The following is an 18,133-nucleotide window of genomic DNA, read 5'->3' as shown; positions in this document are numbered from 1 at the left end:
TTTCGATAGTGTCTGAAGAAGGATATGCTAGATATCCGAAACAGTTACAAATTATAATTTAAAATAAAGTGGGTTTTAAGCTTTGGTTAGTCTCTCTTTTGTTAAAAAAAAATCATCACTTAATAAAATACTTAATCTTCTGATATCAAGGTTCATAAATTTCTTTTAAAAAATGTATAACTTTTTTCTTTGTACGAAAGTAAAACTTTTACCCTTAAGCAATGGTGACGACTTCGTGTGGATTATACCAAATAAGTAGTATTTTCGTCTTTCCTATATGCTTTGCGTTATGATATTAGCAAATGCCCTACGTGTTATTGTGGACAATATTTTTCGTTTCTCTTCCTGCGTTATCTATATATAATTCGTTTGAACGGGCATCTTAGTGAATTATTTCTCTTCTGATTTTTTTTTTTTTTTTATGTAAAGTTAATTAAATTTCAATAAACAAAATTTATTCCGAGATCTTAGTGAACTCTCCCTCCCCCTTTTTCTTCCCTTCTAGGTCAGAAATAAACTTCACGGGATTATTTTCAATGAAAAGACTACATTTGATGTTTCTAACGATAAGGGGTTCAGAGTAATGGATATCTTATAATAATTCCAACCTCCCTTCCACGAATAACTTTTAAAATCCTTTAGTGGTATCTTTCGACACAAGTATGCTATCCAAATTTCAAGTTTGTAGTTCAAGCAGTTTGGTCTAGGCGCTGGTACATCTAGACGGTGTGTGCTGTTGAATTTCCAGTTCCTCTATAATTTTGTTCTTTTATATACCTGTATACCTGATAATCCACCTATCTTGTAGGCGAGATAATGTGGAAAACGGATCTGAGTTTATCTTACATGATTGCCTATGCATCCACCAACTCCATTTTAATTCGTTGTTCGGAATCTACGTTAATAATAGGTCCCGTTCTTCATAGTGTCGACGTTACGTTAAGAACGCACACACATAAACTCAAACCCTTAATTACCTGGATTTGGGACTATATAACTCGCAGTTTTGTTCAATTTTGGAGCAGTCACATAATCAAATCAGCTTCAGGCAGTTTGCAACCAAACTATCGTTCAGATTGTGGATAGTGATACACTAGTCTGTGTGTGCAACTTAGTAATGTTGGACTGTCATTTTAAACATGTGGCATTTCTATGAGTCCATAGCACAAAGAAAATTGATGCAATATTAAGACAGAACTACAAGTACACATTTGTGGAAAATTTGTTAATTCTAGAAGTTACAGCCGCGTTCAGATCTGTTCCTTAGAGTAGTGTTCTTTGAGAATTCCGGATGAATGGACAGACACTAAAATTACGAGAAAGTTAACGAAAATTTCACTTTTAAGACTGCAAAAGCTGTACTTTCTTAGGCTAATTAATTTTGTAATGGAAGAAATTTTATTACAAACACAGCACTGTTGAACGTGATTGGATATATCATTTCCCACTAGTCTTAATTTAGAAATATGTTAATATTTAACATTATTATTATTATTATTATTATTATTATTATTATTATTATTATTATTATTATTAAGTATTCTGCCTTTCGGCAAGTCCTGAGACTAATGAGGATTTTTTTTTTTTTTTTCCAATTTTAGATTTTGACCTGGAAATGTTTCCTCCACTTTTGTTGATCTTCAGCTTCCTCTTTTCACTCCCAATATTTTCTCCTATCTTTCAAATCATCGATCAGCTGTGTTCTTCTTCCTATTCCTCGCTTCCCTTCCATCTTTCCTTCTATGGCGGTGTGAAGAAGACAATTTCTTCGCAAGATGTGTCCAATCCAATTGGCCTTTCTACGAAGGATGGTGGCTAGAAGTGTCCTCTTCTCTCCTCCGTTTTAAAACATCTCCGTTTGTTGCTCTCTCTGTTCATTTTATCTTCACCATCTTCCTCCAACACCACATTTCGAAGCTCTCCAAATATTTCCTCTCTAACTTCCGTAATGTCCAAGTCTCTGAACCATACAGTCCAATGCTTCATATATAGCACTTGACCAACTTCTTTGAGCCTGCTAGTTAAGAGTGATCTTTTCTCGTTGAATGCTTCTTTAGCTATGGCAATTCTTGACCTGATCTCTTTGCTGCAGTAAGTCTCTCGTCAAAATACTTCTCAGATATTTGGAATTATCGACCTCTTTAAGTTCTCTTTGTTCTACTCTGATCCGTAAGGGCATGTTTCCACGGAATATTCTCATGACTTTCGACTTTTCGATGTTAATTTCCATTAAGATCAATTAAATATACATTGAATTGTATCTACCCCCTATTAAAAAAATAAATAAATAAAAAATTCCGAGACAATCCTAATAAACTTCTTAAAGTTCCTTGGATGCAACTGCGCTCGCAAGAGAAGCATGAATTTTCGAAAGGAACCAACACTTATTTTTCCAAATATACTTCAAGCAAAGCAAGGCTGTTTTTCTAATTACAAACATTAAAAACCTGAACAGTGCTAATAAAGTTCAGAAAGTCTTTCATTAAATACGCTGTTATTAGTTTCACAAGACGAACATTTAATACTTTAAAGCAGCAACCGAAGACAGACAAGAGCCCACTTTAAAATTACAATGTTCTGGCATACCATGAACACAACATAATTGAAACTCTTTAGTCAAGCAAAATTATACTATTTTATGGACTTTCATTTTCTCTCCCACTTTTTTTTAAATTTAATTAACAGTTTATGCAGCCTTAAGAAAAAACTACCCACCCACCTCTTCATGAAAGTTATACATTTACAAATAATTAAAATAAATGTAAATAATACTTGAGTAATTGAAATTATTATAAGCTGAACCATGAAAAAATCTAAGGTATGTATGACAGTAAGAGGAGGACAAAATATTATTAGTAGTAGTAAGTAGATTATATATATATATATATATATATATATATATATATATATATTTCGGATTGAATAAGTAACAAGGACTGTTTTGATTTTTCACGTATGTATGTATGTATGTAATAGGAGTTCTAGTAAGGAATGTATACCAAATATATGTATAGTACACCTGTAAACTAGAAAGTAAACAAAAATGTAATGAACACGAACATTTTATTTAAATACATCAAGGAACATAATTGGGTCAAGCCCAAACATTTTAAACAATGTAAGAAATGTGTTATGATAATTATATTGAAAATATGTAAAATTATGTGATATCAGTTTTCTACAAAATAAACAATACTTTGGGAATATATCAGTCTTATTAAATAATGCCTGAGAACGAAAAATACACGGAATGCACCAAGTTATTGCTCAGGTGACTGTGCTTTTTCACTCTGTGGCTGCTGGGCCTCTTTCTGTACTTGCTGTGTCTGTTGAACTGCTGGAGTTCCAGTACGTGTAATAGGAATGATCCTCTCTTTCGCGGTGGATTCTGGTAAAACCTGTAAAGAAATAAAAATATACTTTAGATTCTTCATTTACAAACAAACTAACATTTACATGTACTTACTAAATCAACTTGACTACACCCAGATTGAACCGTTCACGATAAGCGAAGTTTGTGTACTTCGTTAAAATCAAGTTAATGTCAGTATTATCAATTTCCAATGGATTACACATGTCAATCTGTCTATAGTTTTATTTTGAAGTAACAATTTATAAAATGCTTTCGACGAACGTAGCTACAACGTTAAGACTGCTTCCCCAGATAGAAATTTGATTTTAGGTCTTTGTTCTCAATTTCGTTCCGATGCCTGCCTACTAGTTATCACAGATCGAAATATCAACTATGAATTATAAATACTTTACATACTTCCATTGAGCAATTGCGAATACTGAATAATTAACAAGGTATATATATATATATATAAACTTTGAAAAAAAAAAAAGTGAAATGAAATTCATTTAACATCACTAATATTACCCTTAGACTGAAGGAGATCAGATGAATAATGAAAGTAAATGTTGATTAAAGATACATTAATTGAAAGGGTGTGGCTGGGCGCGTCGAAAGCCATTTTTTGTACCCTTCTGTGACACATTAAAAAACAAAGAAAAAGAATAAAAGCACAATATCTCAGAACAATAAATTCGGAACGCGGTCTGTCATTCCATTTAGGGGATAAAATATAGCTTTCAAGAAATGTGCAAATTCTCACAAACAAGCAGTGGATAAGATGAGAAAATGGTAAAAAGCTCCCACAAGGCAGTCAAGGCTTGAGAATATTGAAGGAAAGAACTTCTAGAATCAACTGAGCACCATCAAGCAAAGTAGGCAGATCTGTAGGCAGTGCACGGCGGGCCGGCGCGCTTAGGAGCAAGATGCATATATTCCACAGGAAGATTGCTACTAGTTAGCAATTCACCAGAAAGGGCACAGGAAAACAGATTCTGGCCACGCAACAGATAGCCATGGGCGAGGTGATTACTTCTGTACGCCCAATACGCAAGCGTGCTAATCTCCTCTCTTCTATTTGTGAAGTACGGGAACTCGTGGTCCAAACATCAAGCTGAAGCTTAATAGTATACAGTTTGGTATGCAGGTGCTGGTCCCGGCCGGTCTACCAGCATTGAAAAAATGGTCGACAACAGGACGAAGATCAAAGCTGAGGAGTGGTGACTGGTAGGCAGGTTCTGTAGGAGCAGCTTCTTGACAGCACGGTCAACAGTCTCATTGCCCGGGACATCATTGATAGGCACTCAACAGAAATGTACATCAGCCCACAGCACGTAAGGAATGGCAACACGGACATGAATGTAATAGCGCAGGAGCAGGCAATTCCTATGATGTGATAGAGATGGTTCATGAGCCTCAACATAAAGACTAGGAATAGAGCTGTTGCTGTAGGCCCCAAGGGCCAAACAAGTTTAAAATGAACAGTATCCAGGTGACATAAGATGGAAGGTCGAGCAGAACCATATGCAACACAGCCATAATCCACTTTCGATCAAGTGAGTCTATGAACCAGATCAGTTACTGAACGAAAGCGACATCAGAGATTGGAAGCAAGTCCGACGTATTTAAGAAACCAGACTAAGCAAGTATTGTGCACCTTCTCCAGGGCGATCGAGCGGTAGCTTCCACTGGACGTGGCAGGTTTGACAAGTCTTCAAGCCAAATACGATCAAACGGTTCCAAGCTGTTGCTTGTTATCTTAGGAAAATGCTGAAGCATGGCATAACAAATGCGGTAGGCACAAGCACCGTGTCCTTCACAAAGCGCAAAACAGTATCAACTTCAGCAGCGATAAAAGGCAGATTGTAAGGTTCAGTATTCCAAGAGCGAATTGATGTGCACGCTCGAAACGTTGTTTCTTAGTAGGAAACTCCACCGAGTAGTGAGTAGAACTTGAAACATCGGCAAAATTACGTTCTGATTCAGCGACAATCCTGTCCTGATCACTAAATACCTAATATTCACACCGTTGATGACAAGGACAGGAACTGCAAAGTAATAGGCCCCTGGAAACGCCGAAGCTGCAATCAAAACGCGGACATGGAACTCCGAGCAGTTAGAGATGAAACGTAAGTGCGCCAGCTTGTTTAGTCAGATAGCGAGCGCGAACACGAAGGAGACAACAGCCAAATTGTCATCTATAGGAGCACGAAGAAAAATACAGAGACTCGACGTCTGGCCATTATAGCGTGGCGAATCTCAGACCACCAGGGAACTTTGTTTATGTCCAGAACCATCATGCGCTGCTGCCAGTATACTCTGCAGGAATGCCGGATAATGCTCTTATCAACAGAAGAACGGGGTTCTAGAGTAAATTTTAAAAAATCGCAGAAAATTTACCCCAATCAGTTTGACGGAAATAAGTGGTGAAAGGAGTTGAAGGGATGAGCGGAAGTCAGTGACAGACAGGAAAATGGTCACAGAGATTGCCATGTACTCGCAGCGTAACGTGGGTTCCAAGTTATGGACTACGAAATGAGTGGTTCAAATGAGTTAGGTACCCGTAGCGGTAGTAAAGAGTAGGACTGCCATCGTTTAGGAGCAATAAATTAGTGTTGCTAAAGAAAGTGGTAATCTCGTGACCTTTAGGCTCTGTACAAGACGAGCTCCACAATGTATAAGAACTGAAATCAGCCACAATTAGAGATGGGGGGGGGGGAGTTTACGCGCAGGCGGTTCAAGATCTGCAGCAGTAAAGACATGACTAGCAATGTAGACGCAACAGATAGTAAAAGGTTACCTCGAAAAGACATTGACAGATAAAAGCTGCAAAGCTCTGTTCATATGTAAGAGCAGAATAATAGGCGTCAGATACATCAACAGCCACACCACCTGCTGCACGACCAGCAGTGAACTGATCATGACGATAAGAAGTGTAGTCAGAGAGCTGAATTGCTAGTAGCAGTAAAGTGCATTTCCTGAAGACAGAAGATTACACGTTGAAACCATGTCAGATTTATTTCACAAGACATCTACAAGAATGTCTCGAGAAAAACGGACACGTAACTGATGTGATTTTTCGCAGCTTTTTTTTTTCTTCCTTATGTTTATATAGCCTATGTAACAAACGGCAATGTAACATTAATGGATAGTAGTAATACATTTTGAAATTTGTTCAAAAATAGCCGGACCCATTAAAACTATCACTACTTTATTTTCTAACTTAAAATTATTTTCTGAAAAACTAAGATGGTAATCCCAGATAAGCAAATAAGTAGACACTATATCTAATAAAAGACTTAAGTAAACTATCCTTTTCCTATCATCACACAGGAGGGGTTAGGAGAAACTACGCGCAACACTGTACCAACTTTAAAAGCTTAATATGAAAAGCAGTCCCCGCTAGTCTAGTGAAAAGGTGTATGCGGTCCCGGGTTCGATTCCCCATGATAACATTAAAATGTAAACTGACTACAGTGGATCAGATTCCACCTTAAACTGCAGGTCCAAATTTCAAATAACCTAGGCGCTGAAAAGACTAACCTTGAAGTCAACAATATGAAAAATTTTAAAGGAAAACCGGAATCCTATCAACCTATTAGTCCTGCAGCAGTGATACTTTGAAAAATTGGATTTCCTTTCGAAATTCGAATTTAATCTATGCATCAAACGGCTCGAAAGTTGAACGATTTCCCACTCCTAGAATACACTAGGGGACGACTGAGGATTCAGATATTAAACCAATAAGTCTGGACGCTATTCAAGCCTATGCGTAACGCTTAGATTACATACAACAAACGCGGTTACGTTCTCTCAGATAAACCCTGAAATCGTAACGATTAAAAACGTTACCGGTATAAAAATTATGACTTTTGGGGGAGGGGAGGGGGGTTAAATATGAAACTATAAAATTGACAGGATCTTTAATAATTAGCGTAAAACAGGAATTAGAAAATTTGTAACTGTAACTCGAGAAACCCTCAAATCCTACCATAACAAAAGACAGAATGTAATGAAATGTAATCGTAATTTTTACGAACGTTTTAGTCATTTCGAGTCAGCATGATCGAACAATCAGAGACAAAAGAAAAATCTACCTACAATCTGCATGTTGAATATATTATTTTCTTTAGTTGTTTACTGTACATGAGAATGACAATGAACTTCTAGATTGTACTCACCCTTGGAGCATGAACTGTAAGAACACCATCTGATGAGAGGCTGGATGTGACTGTTTCTGGTTTCACGTCTTCTGGAAGTCTGTAGCGGCGAACGAAGTGTCGAGAAACAAACCCATGCTCATCCTGCCTTTCTTCATGTTTTCCTTCTACAACAAGGAAGTTGTCCACTGTCTTCACGGAGATTTCATTGGGCTTGAATTGCTGCACATCAATGTTTACCTGGAAATTATTTTTCTTGTCATCACCACCAGCGCTGGGTACAGATTGGCGTGACCGCTGCCGGGGTAGTGTGTGCAAGTGCAGGAGAGTCAATGGCTCGGGTCGAAACAAATCATCCGAATACAACCCCAACCCGAAGTTCTGGTCAAATAAGTCAAGAGGGCTGTCAAGAAGGCTCCTGCGAAGCAAATAGGGTCCAAGTGCCATCTGCAACGAAACATATTACATTAATACATATATATACCATATTATATATTAATGTATGTACTATATATATCACACATTTTAAGGAAATATATTTAGATAAATTTAAAAAGCCAACAAACACCAAATATTAGCTCCTCAATCATTACAGAAAATTATGTGTAACTCAATAGACATCACTTGAATATTGCAACCCATGGTTTTTCATTGATGTGTGGGCAGCACATTAAGTGAAGGATCAAATGCCACTATCGGAAATCACAGGTGAGAAAGTTAATTTCTTATACAAAGAAGTTTGTTACAAAGTATCAACATATTCAGCTCCTACTGATACAAAGAAACATTATGAAGTAGTACTTAGTTGACGAGATTGAAAGCAATGAAAGGTCAACTAGATAACTTTCATTACAGTTATTTCCTGTTTCCTAGACCAGAGTGTCTTCAACTAGTTATCCAACTGTCTTACGATCCTGGGGCAACATTGGGAATGCTGAACCCGTACCGAGAATCTACCCCAGACAACAGGTATTGATCAGGGAAGGCTAGAGTTTTAATCTATTAGAATTCACGTTCCAAAAACTTTCCGCGAGTATAATTTTGCAAGGAATTACATATACTATTGTGGATCATATACCCTTTCTCCTACATAAAAAACTTGAAATACTTCTAACCATTCAACAGCGAGCAAACTGTGTACCATTTACATGCGACGACATTGTAAATTTGAAGGTGACCCGCGACTGTGTGCTAAATAGCTTCGGCACACAATAGGTAATAACTCATTCGTCAGACAAAGTTTCAAGCGTACAGACTTATTTGGGTCACCGTCTATGACTTCTCAGTGATATCCATTATTTGAACCTTGAAACTGTCCATAGGGTTCCCTCTTTAAATCGAATTCACGGCTTCTTTACGGTCCAAAATTTCAGTTTCACGGTCAGAAAGTTGTACAAAAATAACAACCTTTATTGCCCACATAACGACAATAAGAAAACCCCTCGCTGCGGCGATTGGTGCGTTGCAGTGGAAAAATATACAAACTCGTTGAGCTGAGGAACTTTTGTAAGACTTCCTTCATGTAGTAAAATATCATCGATGAATTATGTACGTGAAGTTGTCTTTGTAGGATAACGTTCATAGCGTTTTGAAGTTTGTTAGGATTTTTAATTGTCAAGAGTATACTATGTACAAAATTTAGAAAAACTATTTACAAATTCTCAATAGAAATTATTCTTAAAGGCTCTATTTCATCGAAGCAACCTTTTGGCAACAAAGTATGCGATAGTGATGCATGCGGCATTGTATATTCAACAGAAGAAACCCTTATGTAGAATGTGACGGTATGCCATAGTATATGTGGTAACATAGAGCGCTCACCAACTTGCAGCATGACCAATAAAAAAAATAAATTAAAAAAAAAAAAAACTGCTTGTTCAACAGTATGGGCCCCGATCCAGCAAGGCTGGATCGGTGCGGCAATCTTTGTTTGACAAAATAAGAGTGACCCTCTGAAAAACAGTATAGTTTGAAGATAACCACAAAGCTCCAGAATTGTGTTACTGTGATTGATTGTAAAAATAGAGTGAAGGCATATACATACAAACGGCTCATCAGTAAATGACTGTAATGTTGCGAATCTGAAGAAAAAAATGTTCAGCTTTCCACTGAGAAAAAAAAATATCAGATAATTAGTGGTGCTTCTTCAACGAAAGGAAAAGTGAGGTTTGGTTTGATCTATTGACCTACCGACGTTCGAAGGAAAACAACTTCGATAACAGATAACAGTTAAGAACTAGAAGTTGTTAAATTAAGTATTAAATTAAATATTTAGTATCATTTTTATTTAATACCTTTACTGTACCTTTGTCAAGGTAACTTTTTAACTTGCAATGTTTTCGTACTAGTACTAAAAGAGCACAAACTCGAAAGCATATAAATACGTGGATTTTAAATGGAGAATCTCTATAAATTAGTTACCTTCTTTACTTTCCCATCATTGGAAGATTAACTTAATGATGCACATCTGATTAAGGTATTTATAATTCTTTGGACTCTCCCCTCTTTTTTCTCACAACAGAAAGGTTAAAAAAAAACTCAAAGTGGCAGCCCTGATCAAAGTTTAGCAGAACAAGGACTTAGAAACTATATTATAAAACTGAAAGTGACTATGTTTGTCTCAATCTCTTGAACCGCCCGACCGATCTCGATCAAATTTTCAACGTAGATGCGGTTCTAGTCTGGGAGCTATCTACTTCGACGGTACAACTTAGGGAAGGGGGACAGAAAAACAAACTAAAACTTAATAACTCTTGAACCACCCGACCGATCTTGATCAAATTTTCAATATAGATAAGGTTTGGGACTCGGATGATTTCCTGTCATTTCACTTTAACGGAGCAACGTAGGGGAGGGGTAGATAAACAAAAATCAATCAATATAAAAATAAAAGTGACTATGTTCGTGAACTAATTACTTTTGAACCACCCGACCGATCTTGATCAAATTTTCAACATAGATGAGGTTCAGATATGAGTTGGTTTTTATCATATCACCTTAACTGTAGAACTTAGGGGAGGGGGATGGGAAGGGAGAAATCTATAAAAATAAATAAAACTCTTAACTACCCGACCGATCTCGATTAAACTCTCAACACACATAAGGTTTGGGCCTGAGATGTTTTCTTCATTTCACTTTTGCAGTGCAACGAAGGGGAGGGAGAGAGATGTAAAAAAAAAAAAAAAAAAAAAAAAAAGTAAAAATAAAAGTAACTGTCTTTGTGACCATCACGCTTAAACCACCCGACCGATCTTTTAAAAAAAATTCAACATACATGAGGTTCGGACCTGAGGTGGTTTTTATCATATCACTTTAACGGTAGAACTTAGAAGAGGGGAAGGGGTAGGGAGAAATCCATAAAAATAAATGAAACTTAATAACTCTTGAGCCACCAGACCTATCTTGACCAAACTTTCAACGTAGATAAGGTTCGGGCCTGGGATGTTTACGTTATTCTACTATACGGTAGAACCTAGGGGAGAGGGAGGGGTGATAAATGTAAAAAGAATAAGAACAAAAAGTGACCGTCTTTCTGACTTCATCACGCTTTAACCATAGGACCGATCTTAATTAAATTTTCAATATGGATGAAGTTCGGACCTGGGGTGGTTTTTATCATATCTCTTTGACGATAACTTCAGGGGAAGAGGAGGGAACAAATATATATAAATAAATAAAACTTTACTCTTGAACCACCGGACCGATCTCGATCAAATTTTCAACGTAAAGTTCGAACATGACGTGATTTTTGTCATATCACTTTGACGAAAAGGAAGGGGAAGGAATTTACAAATGATCGAAAATGACCGATATTAGTATCGAATCTATAGTTTTTGAGGTCGCCGAGATGAAAAGTGACACTTCTGATGCCATTTAAATCCGAATTGAGCCCCGCAAAAATTGTGGGAGGGGATATATATATATATATATATATATATATATATATATATATATATATATATATATATATATATATATATATATATATATATATATATATATATATATATATATATATATATAGATAGATAGATAGATAGATATATCAAAATGGCCAATATCAAGGAGCGCTTTAGTAATAGTAAAAAGTGACTGACTAACTAAATATATTACTATTTTTTTTCCTTAATTTAACCCAGCGAAGAGGGTAATTGATGCTAGTACCTTATAAAGTAATAGGCCTATTTTAGTTACATAAGAATATAAGGAACGCTTATTTAATAAAATTATTTTACCATAGGTTAAGTGTTCTGTTCCTCTTTGGAATCAATCATCCCTTTCTTCTGTTCAAAAAGAAACCATTTAGTGTTTGAAAGTAAGTACTACGAACAGGTTTGACAATTGCCAGAGATTTTTAGAAAGATCGGAAAACATTAGATTTTAAAAGTTGTTAACGGGAAGTACATTCAGGAATTTACTAGGGATGTACTGATATATCGGTATCGGCGATATCTGCCACGTTTTGGGAGTATCGGTATCGGCAAATGGACACCGATACATTTTCTGAACTTTTTCAATTTGTTTATTATTAACAGTGACACATATTTCATTGATTTCTTTTAGGCTTAAAGTTGATCTAAATTTTAGCTCGTGGGTTAAAAAAGCTACATGAATTGTGCTTTAATTGCCACGGAGAATGACCCAGAAATTAACCTTTTGGATCGCAATAATTCCAGCGTACCTTCATTTCTTCTTACAAGGGCTCCACATGTTAGTCAGCCGCTCTGAAACTAATTGAAAGAACATTTCTTAAAATAAGGAAAGTCTTTCACAAGATATTCTTTAATTGCACAAATATCGACAGTTCCTAAAATGTCTGTTCTTTCTAATAGTAAGGAATATTCATTAAAAAGAGTAATAAGAATCAACTTTTACCTTTTTCATTGTTTTGCCTACAGCATTTATGATATTCCGCAGTTACAGATTGGTGGTGAAAGATTTTATTTTTTCTTTGAACAGAAAACAAGAAAGGAACAATTGAGAATGCTCGAAGAGCATTGCCACAACGAACTTAAAAAGAAATTATTTTTTTCGAAATTTATATGAAATTGTATATTAAACGCATTTTATTAAATTCAGTAGATAATACATTTACATATTTGGAACCTGCATATTACGGAATCTGTTGAATTAGCTATATTAAGCTGTCGCTTTTTATCACCGTATTTATATTGAAAATTAAGATATAACCAACGGTCACCGGTTACTATTTAACAAAATGTTCAGCATCCTCTTAGGTATTAATCAACACCAATATCATATATCTATGACTTACTGTTCCCGAGATATGGCTTCTTAAATCTCCCGAAATCGGAACTTTTTGGGCCAATATCTTGAGAACAGTAAATCATAGAAAGAGGATATTGATGTTGATCAATGCCTAAGAGGATGGTGAACATTTTGGCACCAAATAGTGACCGGTGGCAACTGAATAACTGGCCACTCGCCAAATCACACAATTTTCCAGACAGAATTTTAAGATGTTCATGAGCAAGGAATCAAATCTCTTCTTAGATTTTCGTTGTTTAAGAGTACAAATGGCTAGTATCTACTTACGTTGCTCTTGTCAATTTACTTAAAACATGAAATACTATATACATTATTTTAACTAAAAAAATAGTATTCTATTAACTATACAACCTCTCGGCAAACAAAGTGTTAGAAACAATAAGGAAAATAAACACTGATATACAAATATTCAGATCATATCTTGCTCCCCCACTTTTAATTTCCGATCGCCGCCACTATGTATGTAATAGAGACTAGTAAATGCAGTATAGCTATCAAAGTACATTATCACTCTAAATATCAATCACTGAGTCTTAGAATTAAGTTTACACTATGTAAGTATTTGCTGCTTTTTGGTTTATGTAAGCTGGATTAAATTTAGAGGAAATATATTTTTTTGTGCGGAATCTAATATGAAATTCTGATTTTTGTATGTCAAATTTTGGCCTTATATCTAACATACCCTATTACAATGTTGATCATTTCTTATTCTTAAAAATCCTGACAATTCTATAAGAAATGTCCCAAAAGTATTGGTATCGGCCTCTTCAGTATCGGTATCGGGTATCTGTGAAAAAGTGGTATCGGTACATCCCTAGAATTTACTAAGTAACATGTGAATGCCTCCAGTCATGAAGTATGACAAAATGGAATACTGACAAGAATTAGGGAATATATGAGGAAAGAAGACCGCAGTTCTTGGTTAATCCAAGCAATTCATGTTTCCAAACACTATTATGAAAGTAAACAAGTAAACATAAAAAGCATTCACAGACAAGCTTTCAGTCTTTTTTCAAAGAGCTAAAGAGCTTAAATTCGGATTAGTACAGTCTTGCTCAAGAATAGGTATGGGAATTTTTTTTTTTTAAAAAGTCAACCAACAAATTTTGGACGATGTTTTAACAATCGAATTTTCTTTACAGATTAATTGGAAATTAATTCAAAGAAAGAAACAGTCACTTTGAAGATATTTGGTACAACACCAAGATTTCAAAGCATCAGCGATAAAAAGGTAATCTGGCAACAGTAAAATACATTACTGATAATTACTAACATTTTGGTATTGCAGTACAAACAAATCTTTGCTGCCACTATGTGGGTTTGAAGGTTTTTAATAAGAGGAGTCATCAAGTCAAAAATTTCAAGCACGTCTACTATTTGAAAGCGCCATTCTGTCTACCAAGAGAACAGAACATGCAACCTAAACTAAAATAGTTTCATTTAAGATAAACTTAAATCCTAAACGATTATTTAAATTTATCACACTCACTTCCGCGTTCCCTGAAGTCGATGTGCATAAACATCTGCGATATTTAGAAAAATCAGTTTTTCCTCTTCCAGCAGTTTATAAGTTCTTTGTGCAATATAATATGTTTAAGGTTAGCGTACGTAACTTGCGTAATAGTCACTTCAAAAATATATCATGAAGTTCGATCGTTCGATGTCAAGTCTAATTTCACATAAGGAAAATTATGTATGATATGTAAAACAGTACATTACAAATAGGAACATAAAAATCCAGTATGTGAGATATGGTCCATTTCTAGAGGGACCTGATTGTTTACAACTCACGAACTGTAAATCCGAGAATCATTTAGGTAATTAGCGTTGAAAAGGGAGAACAAACGACTGAACCTGTTATATGCAAGCAATTTTTCGTAAAACGAACGATATCAAATCTATTACAACAATCACATCAGTAAAGAAAAAATACTGCTACGACATGCTTTCAGTACTATCTTACAATAAGCTTTTTTTAACACTTTCGCTCCTGGACTTACACAGCATATTCCAACCACCTGTTCGAGCTTACGATCGAAAGTGTTAACACGTACTTGAATCGATAAATAGAAGAAGGGATTAAATGCCGGAAAATGAAATGAAACGCCAGAAAGTACGGCCACATATGAAAAATATGTGAAATATACAGAAAAGAAATGGTGAATTGACTGAGTGCAGGCACGATGTCGTCAGGCATTTAATTGAGTTGATTTTAGTTTAGCATCCCTTTCAGCAGCGAGGCTATATGAGAAGTGGACCTACTGATTAACGTGGAGTCCGAACCACATGAGCTCCCGCCGGGAATCGAACCCGGGTCTCTTACGCCAAAGGCGCGTACGCTAACCGCTTAGCCACGGAGGAGCTCCGTCAGGCATTAAGGTATGAGGAAATTTTAGTAGTTCACAGTATTCAAAGACAGAAGTTCAATGTGACTGATATGACATTACGATTTTAAGTCTAAGAAAGGTATGTTGGCGAAGAAGAGTTACCCCTATTTTGTTTTGAGGAGCGGCACGGATTATTGAAACTGAGCAGAAAATGTGGCAAATGTAAAAAGGCATTGGAATTAAAGAAAAAGGCATACTGTAGTTACATACTCAACTGCGAACAGTGTTCATGGTGTGAAAGAAAAGAGAACATGGAACGTTATTTATCACAGCACTTATTCGTTACAACAAACAAGTCAGTTGTTCATAGTTTGAAGACGGTGTCAAAATTTCAACAACTGTAAAGATAAGTAAACGTACTTAACATTTTAAGGACTAACTTAACGTAACGTTTTGTTTTAGCGACATCCTCGTTTACACGCATACCCACCGTCGCTGACCAGCCTTCCCTACGGACGCGCCCCCTCGCTAATCGCTCGCCCCTGCCCAGACTGTTAGATATTCTTGCTTTTCAGTGGCCACTTAACACAGGTCGGTTTGTGGTTTTTACTTACACTCGTTTTTATGAAATAAGCAAGATTGTCATCGTTGACTCCAAAAAGCAATCCCCTTCATGCTAAGAATAGCTGGTAAAATCTATGGTGACGATTACAATAGAATGTTGTTAAAGGGAAAGTTTTGGAACTGGGGGACCAATACAAAGTTAATCTAACTTGAACTAACTAAAAAAAATACAGAAAATATACTGAGAAAGTAAGAAATAATAACAAAAAAAAAAAAATCCAAACCCCACCAAAATCCAAAAGTATCTGGATTTAAAGCCATCCAAAGTTACGATTTTGCCCTTGAGTCTATATACCTGGATGATTGGCTTATTTGGAGCCAAGATTCAATACTACTACTTTTTCGCGAATAAATATTTTAAATATAAATATCCTTCCGCGTATCCTGAAATTTTGTTGCAATCCGAGCAACTGCTGTAGGGTAGACCCAGAAGCCAAATTGTAGAATTTTGCAGATATTACAATAATAGTTATATATACCGATGCATTGTCATGTGCACAGTTAATGGCTGTAACAATATTAAAAAATGTAATAAAATAGCCTACGATGTTTCAAGACCCCCCCTCCCCGTGTTTCAAGTATAATCAACTGGGTATTCTGACCAAAAAAAAATTATAGCAAAACCACCTTGCAATACAAAAGCAGTTCTCACGTGCGTTGCAAAATCATGTACGTGCGTTTTTTTGTTTTTTTTTTTTTGTTTTTTTTTTTTAATTTTAATTTTAATCTAGACCGACGACATATGCACAGTCATTTTACCAAAAACAAGGAAATTCCAATTTGGAATTAAACTCCTGGCGCAGATTCAAAAATAGTCCAAAATGAAAATTATAATTGGGAACGTAAATTTTTAACGCCTAAATTCTACTACGCTGTTTCCAATAATTCTATCGAAAGCAGATCATAAACTCAAGTTGGATTGCCACCCACTTCAAAATCGGCTACAAAATTCACAAAAATAAACAATTCCCAAAATATGAATTTTGACAAGTAAAATGTAAAGTAATATCATACACAAACTGTGCTAAAATTGTTATACTGTACCTTGATTTCGTGTGACTTTCAAATACGAAACCGCTCAAGAAACACTCAAAACTCTTTTAATTCACAACTGTCAGCTAGTAACACTAGGCCAGTCGTACTACAACTATTGTTTTCTCGTACTTTAACAGCCTTTTAATATTATCCCTAGTTTATCTAGAGGCTTCCAGTGCAATCTTTTCCGGTAAATTCCACTTCTAGCGCTCTCTTTCGTTCTATGCGTCTGCTCAGTTGAACTAACGAATAACATGATGAATGAAGTAGCCAATCGCGTGTAGCGAAATATCTAGAACACAGTGGAATGACAACGTCACTTCCCTAGTGTTGCCACCCATAGAAGTGACAAGTATCTGAATGCAGTAAAACGTAAGATTAGTGTAGTATAGGCATAGAGGAATAGCACATCAGCAAAGGAAATGTGTTACATAACTAGATGAGTTGATAAGTAGAACATTAAACACGCAAACCGAGGAAACACAACGTTGGTATTTAGATAAATGTGTATAGTTGCTGTGACCATATGTAAACAGCGTAGAAAAACGTTTTCGTATTTTTGCTTTCTTTACTTCCTCTCATAGCCCTATTCAATTCCACATCCTTAGTTCAAATTATTTTAAAGCAATACATCACCCATACAGCAATACAATAATAAAGCAATAAATTAAGGTTTGGATTTAAGGTAAGAAATTATATTTCTGGACATTCGGCATCTATGGCCTTTTGAGCCCGTCACATGAAGACAATAATACCTGGAGCAGCAAGGAAGGAAAAAGAAATAATCGGAAACGAAGGAAGCGACCTAAGACTTTTATGTTATGTACCATAACCGTATTTGCCTGATGTAAATGACGAGAACCCAGGAAAAACATCGCGTGCTCAGGATGGCTAGTTTGAAAAGGTTCTTTCCGACCAAGTATCCCTATCAAGAATTGAATCGGGACGCTCGCACCGAAGGTAAGTGTTAGCGACTACGCTACGCGTGGTCATGAATTGTTTGGAACAATTGAAGGTAAATATACCTTAGTCACGATGTAAATGCAATGATCTAAATGATTGATGATAAATGCAAATGAATGATGATTTTTGAAAGAAAAATTTATTATGAAGTAGGAGGAAACAGAAGAACCCAGGAATGATGTCTACCATAACTTTACCACGTTCGTGGCCTGGATCTTTTTAAACACATGTCCCATGCCAGGGGCGAATCCACTGGGGAGATCGCCCCCCCCCAAAGGGAAAACTTTCTTATTTTTTATATATAAATAAAACCCATCCAAGAATTTGGAGCTCTTAAAATTAGCTCAAAGTAACAGTATTACAACCCATCGCACCCCCCAGAA

At 36.0% G+C, this 18,133-nt stretch overlaps 1 protein-coding gene across 1 annotated transcript; it reads right to left on the bottom strand.

Annotated features, from left to right (window-relative positions):
- Positions 1-3,046: 3,046 nt before the first annotated feature.
- LOC145676498 (protein lethal(2)essential for life-like) lies at positions 3,047-17,047 on the bottom strand. The gene is made up of 3 exons (XM_081747309.1): positions 16,797-17,047; positions 7,534-7,959; positions 3,047-3,398 (listed from the first exon to the last, which is right to left on the bottom strand). The coding sequence occupies exons 2-3, from the start codon at positions 7,957-7,959 to the stop codon at positions 3,261-3,263; spliced, it is 564 nt and encodes a 187-aa protein (XP_081603435.1). The 5' UTR covers positions 16,797-17,047; the 3' UTR covers positions 3,047-3,260.
- Between the last annotated feature and the right edge of the window lie 1,086 nt (positions 17,048-18,133).

This window comes from Thermobia domestica, chromosome 2 (assembly GCF_964235325.1).
Source record: "Thermobia domestica chromosome 2, izTheDome1.hap1.1, whole genome shotgun sequence".
NCBI classification, from domain to species: Eukaryota; Metazoa; Arthropoda; class Insecta; order Zygentoma; family Lepismatidae; genus Thermobia; species Thermobia domestica.
This window is presented reverse-complemented; position numbering and strand designations above follow the sequence as displayed.

Excerpts from the sequence above, each read along its gene's own strand:
- LOC145676498 (XM_081747309.1), bottom strand. The coding sequence starts at position 7,959 with ATGGCACTTGGACCCTATTTGCTTCGCAGGAGCCTTCTTGACAGCCCT. Across the intron at positions 3,399-7,533 it reads TTACAGTTCATGCTCCAAGG|GTTTTACCAGAATCCACCGC; the intron begins GTGAGTACAATC and ends ATTTCTTTACAG.